This window comes from Asparagus officinalis, chromosome 8 (genome assembly GCF_001876935.1).
Source record: "Asparagus officinalis chromosome 8, Aspof.V1, whole genome shotgun sequence".
Taxonomy (NCBI): domain Eukaryota; kingdom Viridiplantae; phylum Streptophyta; class Magnoliopsida; order Asparagales; family Asparagaceae; genus Asparagus; species Asparagus officinalis.
The window spans coordinates 15,901,583-15,908,114 of record NC_033801.1 but is presented as its reverse complement, the minus strand read 5'-3'; the positions used below and the strand labels follow the sequence as shown (position 1 = coordinate 15,908,114).

Sequence of the window (6,532 nt, the reverse complement as noted above, 5' to 3'; positions counted from 1 at the left end):
CTATAATTCCATCGCGTTCTTCCTAAATTAACAAAGTTCATATATTTAATTATTATTGAACCTTTGAGCTTTTAGGAGAAAAAAATTCCTTTTATTTCTTCTCAGAAGGAAACAAAATTAGTTACCTTGCTTTTGCGTGACAGGGTGGGGAATTTGTTGATAATATAAAATTGACATAAGAGTTATAGATTTTGTAAATTGTAATACATATCTTTTTAACTTTTTCTTATTTATTATTTGATATTTTGATTCAACAGAAACATTGGCTGGGATCCTTGATCTTTATAATTGGAAGTTTCAAGTGGAAGAACATATGCTCAAAATCCAGGTTCTATTGTTCTTTGTTCTTTGTTAAGTGTTTATTATAAAAATTAAAAAATGTTTCCTAAGAAACAACTTTACGGAAATCTCAAGAGACAAAAAAAGAAAAAAAATGATGAAATTGCTCAAAGTTTAAGAGGATCTTTGAATAAATATTTTGTTAAACAAACCAATGCTTCACTTGAAAATTTAGATGAAGATGATTTACCAAATGAATATGAGCACCCAATTCAATTGGAAGAATTAGTAGAAAATGAGAATGATGTGAATGAAGAAATTGGTGATCTAGATGAAAATGAAAATAGTGATGAACCTTTCCTTGATGAAAATGAAAATATTGATGAACCTTGCCATGAAAATGAATGTCCCGAAACAAGATTTGATTTGAACATTTATGATCCACGAATTTGGGATAATCTTGATGCAAAAATGAGAGATTTACTTGTAGAAAAAGGTCCCCTAAGAGAAACTAATCACAAATTCCCCATGGACGAACACAATAGACATTTTTCTTCAAATTATTATCTTCGTACGTTACCAAATGGGGAAACTAAGGATCGAAAATGGCTAGTGTACTCAAAGGAGTTGGATAAAGTGTTTTGTTTCTGTTGTAAGTTGTTTAAAACAATGAATTCTAGAAGTCAGTTAACTAGTGAAGGAATTAGAGATTGGAAACATCTTGGTGAGAAGCTTAGACAACATGAAAGCAGTATTGAACACCTCACTAACTTGAGGTCTTGTGTTGAATTGCAAATCAGATTGAAAACAAATCAAACAATTGATACAGAATTACAAGAGCTAATCAAGAAAGATACACTACACTGGAAAAATGTTATTGCTAGAATCATTGTTGTTGTGAAATGTCTTGCTATACATAATTTGGCTTTTCGTGGAACAAATGAAAAAATTTATGAAGATGGTAATGGTAACTTTTTAGGCCTGCTTGAAATGATTGCAGAGTTTGATCCAGTAATGCAACACCATTTTTGACTCATTCAAGATAAGAAGATTCATTATCATTATCTTAACCATAAAGTTCAAAATGAGTTGATATATAGCTATTTTAGCATCAAATGTTAAACATGCAATCATTGAAAAAATAAAAACAGCTAAATATTTTTCTGTCATTCTTGATTATACTCCTGATGCAAGTCACAAAGAACAAATGACTTTAATATTGAGGTGTGTAGATGTTTCAAGTACTCCAATAAATATAGAAGAGTACTTTTTAGAGTTTCTGAATGTTGAAGATACATCTGGATTAGGACTTTTTAATGAATTGCAAAATGTAATTGAGTCCCTTACACTTAATATTGATGATGTGAGGGGACAAGGTTATGATAATGGCTCTAATATGAAAGGAAAAAATCTAGGTGTACAAAAAAGATTACTTGATATAAATCCTAGAGCATTTTACATGCCATGTGGTTCTCATTGTCTCAACTTAATAGTTTGTAATATGGCCAACTCATGTGTTAAAGCAAAATCTTTTTTTGGAGCATGTCAATGCATATATACGGTATTCTCTAATTCAACAAAGCGATGGAATGTGTTACTTGATTACATAGATGGTTTGACTTTGAAATCATTGTCAACTACACGTTGGGAAAGTCACATTGAAAGTGTCAAAGCAATAAAATCTCAAGCTTCCCAAATTAGAGAAGCTTTATTTAAATTAACAGAAATTAGTGAAGATGCCAAATTGAGTAGGGATGCTCAAAGTTTAGCATCAGGAGAGCTTTCAAGTTTTGAATTTATATTAAGTTTGGTTATTTGGCATGACATTTTGCATAAGATTAACTTAGTTAGTAAAAAGTTACAATCTGAAGACATGCGTCTTGATGCTGCTGTAAGACAATTAGAAGGACTTGTGTTATTTTTTGAAAACTATAGAATAAATGGGTTTGTTTCTGCCATGATTGATGCTAAACAAATTTCTCTTGATATGGGAATTGAGCCTATATTTCCAAAAAAACGTCAAGTTTGTAGAAAAAGGCATTTTGATGAGGTTTCCAATAGTGATAGGGAACAACAATCAGCTGAAGAATCATTTAGAACTGATTATTTTCTTGTTATAGTGGATATTGCTCTTGGTGAATTGAAGAGTAGGTTTGAACAATTGCATTGTTTTGAATCTATTTTTGGGTTCTTATTTGACGCTGCAAAATTGACTTCGCTTGATGATAATGAATTAAAAAGTTTTTGTGTGAATCTTGAAAATGCTTTAAAACATGGTGATGTTTCTGATGTTGATGCAAGAGACTTATTTTCAGAATTACAGGTGTTGCAAGTGATGTTACCAAAAGAAGCATATGAAACAGATAAACCATGGACATCCATTAAAATTCTTGAGTTTGTAAAGAGTGTGGATATGTTTCCTAATGTAATGGTTGCTTATAGGATATTATTGACTATACCTGTGACTGTGGCATCTGCTGAAAGAAGTTTTTCTAAATTAAAATTATTGAAATCTTACTTGCGGACCACCATGACTCAAGATAGACTAAATGGATTAGCAATATTATGCATTGAAAAGGATATGTTAGAGAACATTAAATATGATAGTATAATTGATGATTTTGCATCTAAAAGTGCAACAAGAAGACATTTTAAATGATGTTTTGTAGTTGAGATTTCATTGCTATTTTTATTTTGTAGGTACATGTGATGATTCTTTGCTTCGATTAATTGTGGAGGATGAAAAGAAGATTGATCAAATCAAGAAATGCTTATGGAGATTTGGGAAGAAGCATGTAGACTCAAATATGTAGTTTTTGTTTTTTAATGCAATGTTTACAATCCGGGGTACCTCAAATATGTAGTTTTTGTTTTTTAATGCAATGTTTACAATCTGGGGTACTCTTTTTCCTTTGTTTGGGGTTTTGTCCCATTGGATTTTCCCCAACCAAGGTTTTAATGAGGCCCCAAAGTATTTTTCTTATCTTTTGTAGAATCTTATAATTTTAATAAATTTAATTAATTAATAATTTATTTATTTGTTTTTTTAATTTGTATAAAGGGGCACACTTTGAGAAAATTTGCCCTGGGCCTTAGAAAACCCAGGACCGGCTCTGCATTAAATTGAGGTAATAGTGTAATTAAAGGTTAATAAGGAATGGAGAAGTAGAAAATCGTTATGAGCAAGTGAAGACCAAGAGGTTAGTGAGGTGATCATAAGTTTGGTGACTTATCATAATACCATCATCATGTTTTTTGAATATTCAATTATATTATACAATTTAAATAAGAATTAAATATAATCATGATGAATTAAAGTTGGTATTAATATTAGGTAGATGAGGACAACTTTGTTATATTTACAATAGTTGAAGGGTAATTTAGGGTATGAAAAGTTTTTTTTGGTACTCCCTCTTTTAAAGGGTAGATGATATTTTTCTTTGTTTGTTTTTGATTCCATTGGAATCATAAATTGCTTGTTTGATTTACAAATGTAACTTTAATTGTTTGTTTGGAAAGTGTAAAAAGTGGTCCCTACTCAAATGATCATATTGGTTAGAATTATTTTTTAATATTATTTTTTCCTGGCTTCAATGTCAGCTTTCTCCTAAAATCATGTCTTTTTTTATGAAATCATTTTACAAGCCACATCAGTATATGAAATCACTTTATACTATTTACATAACTACAGACAAACAATTGAAAGTGATGAAAGCTGACATTGGGGCCCACTTTTTTACACTTTCCATCCTTTTACATGATAAAATCATACAACCAAACAACCCCTTATTGATTCTGTTGTTGGTGAAGATGAAAAGTTTGCTAGTTTCACACGTCGACGAAATTATTAATTTTTATCATTTAAGAAAGAGGAAATAATATTGTATTTCTGAATGAAATTGGGATCGATGAAATTGTTGTGCGCGGCGCGGAAGCGAAACAAACAACCAACTATGATGCTTTGAGAAACCAAACCAACAAACGCCGAGAGAAAGACCAAACAAAACACAAACACCAAAGTTTTACGTGGTTCGGCAATTGCCTACGTCCACGGGGCAAGAAGGGGGGTGGGTTTTCACTAATAGAGAAGGAGAGTACAAATTGAGATTACAAATCGCTCAAACGAACCAACTAATCTCACCAACAAATCTCTCAATCTCTCAACCAATAACCCTAACAAATAGCTCAGAAAGATCTCTCTTTTCTGTGCTCCAAAATCCCCAGATTTGCTCCTACAAAACCCTCAAATCGTATTGGTATTTATACCAAAACAGAAACCCAAACAGACTGCAAATAGGAACTCTAACTTTCCAAAAAACCCGTCATAAGTCGACTTAACAGTCTGCATAAGTCGACTTGGCAGAGCGAAAAACAACAACTGGAGAACAGATCGTAAGTCGACTTATCAGACCTGATAAGTCGACTTGGCAGAGCAAAAAACCAACAATCCAGAGCAGAACGTAAGTCGACTTAACAGTCTGTATAAGTCGACTTACCATAAGTCGGCTTATGCCTGTGCATGAGTCGACTTATGATACAGAATCTGCAAAAACCTGAATTTTCCAAATTTCTCCACAATTCTCCACCTCGGCGAAGTTTTTCCAAAACTGAGCCGACACCAACCAAACAAATGCCTCACATAATGAGACCCAAACGGGAGTGCGAACACTCACCCCAAATGTCGATGTCGCTCACCAAATCGGCTGCATCAAAACTGACTGCCTACGTATCCTCTTGCCCAAGGAATCAAGCCTTCAAGTAGTTCATCCAACGGCCTCCAAAGGCCCTCAAACAAATAGAAAAGTCTGCAACTCTTCCCCAGTATCGCCGACGGATCTGCAACAGATAGCGGCCCCAAACTGATACAAATCAAATACCTCCATCCGAGGTAAACCAATGGCCGTATCCAAATCATGTCCACCAGCTACCACCGAATCCAAAACCAATCCATCATCTGCATCCGAAATCAAATGATCCCCAACCTGTGTCACCTCAGCTGGAATCCCGAATGATGCAGTATGATCTGAAGTACGTGGAGTAATCTCCACCCAACGTGGAGTAGCATCACTCTCCACCTGCTGCGATATCCAAATGACCTGATCAACACTCTCCACCTGCCGAGAGTCAAAAGTGACATACCTGCTCAGAACAAAATCAGAAGCTCCCAAACGATAATCAACTGAGCCTCCGAACCCCAAACTCGCAATCGGATCTAATCTCACATCCACGATGTGACCAAATGCTGGGTATCCAAATATCCGACGCAACCCAAAATCTGAAGCAGCTCCACCAGATCCAATAACTCCTAATGCAGCAGTCGGCGACCTATGCATAAGATGACCCAAATATGTCGAAGCCCGCACACCAATGCCAATGCTCGACATCAAACGCCGATCCTCCTCCAGAAAGGAACGACCCATCGAAACTGTCATCTCATCTCGTCGCCCCAAAGTCTCCACACCAATGAAGTGTCTCCTATTGCCGTGAGCTCGGCACCAACGCAAGAAAGGACCCCTACCAAAGCTGAAACAATGAGTTACCTTTCTGTCAATACACTTCTTCCAATTGTTGTTGACTTCTAGGACTTTACACCAACGGGAACTGGTCGCGACCCAATAATGACTAGAACAATCACCAACTGTGAAAACTAAGATACGATTACCTCCCAATGATGTCTCCTTGGAAGGCCCCCAAATGCCTGACTGAACATCTCCAATAAGATCCCTCGCTCGATGGATAGAAGTGCCAAACTCCACCACGGTCTCGCTCATCCCAATGTGCGCACAGGACTTCAATCTGCAGGTCATAGTACTCCTCAACAACCAATGCACGGCATTACCAATCATATACCCCAGCACCAAACAATGCCACAGTCTAGCCGAATCTGATAAAGTCGTCATTTCCCTATCAATCACCGTGCTTCCGTGCAAATAATACAAATTTCTCCTTCTGACGCCCTTCATCACAATCATGGACCCAAATGTAACCTTCAAGCGTGCATCCGCCAAGGTCACCCTATAGCCTGCTGCCTCCAAAGCTCCAAGTGAAATGATGTTCTTCTTCAACTGAGGAACGAACCTCACTCCAACCAACTCCCGAATCACCCCGTCACTCATCCTGATCCGAACAGTACCAATACCACCAATAGAGCATTTGTGATCATTCCCCATGAGCACGAAATCCCCTCTTTCCAACTCCTGAAAGCTGGAGAACCAATCCCTCCTAGGGCAAATGTGGTATGTAGCACCCGAAT

The 6,532-nt window shown here is 36.1% G+C and overlaps 2 protein-coding genes across 2 annotated transcripts; both read left to right on the top strand.

Annotated features, from left to right (window-relative positions):
* Positions 357-1,342, top strand: LOC109822541 (zinc finger MYM-type protein 5-like). The gene has a single exon (XM_020388759.1). The coding sequence runs from the start codon at positions 379-381 to the stop codon at positions 1,309-1,311; it is 933 nt and encodes a 310-aa protein (XP_020244348.1). The 5' UTR covers positions 357-378; the 3' UTR covers positions 1,312-1,342.
* On the top strand, positions 1,487-2,938 carry LOC109820918 (zinc finger MYM-type protein 1-like). The gene has a single exon (XM_020387114.1). The coding sequence runs from the start codon at positions 1,487-1,489 to the stop codon at positions 2,936-2,938; it is 1,452 nt and encodes a 483-aa protein (XP_020242703.1).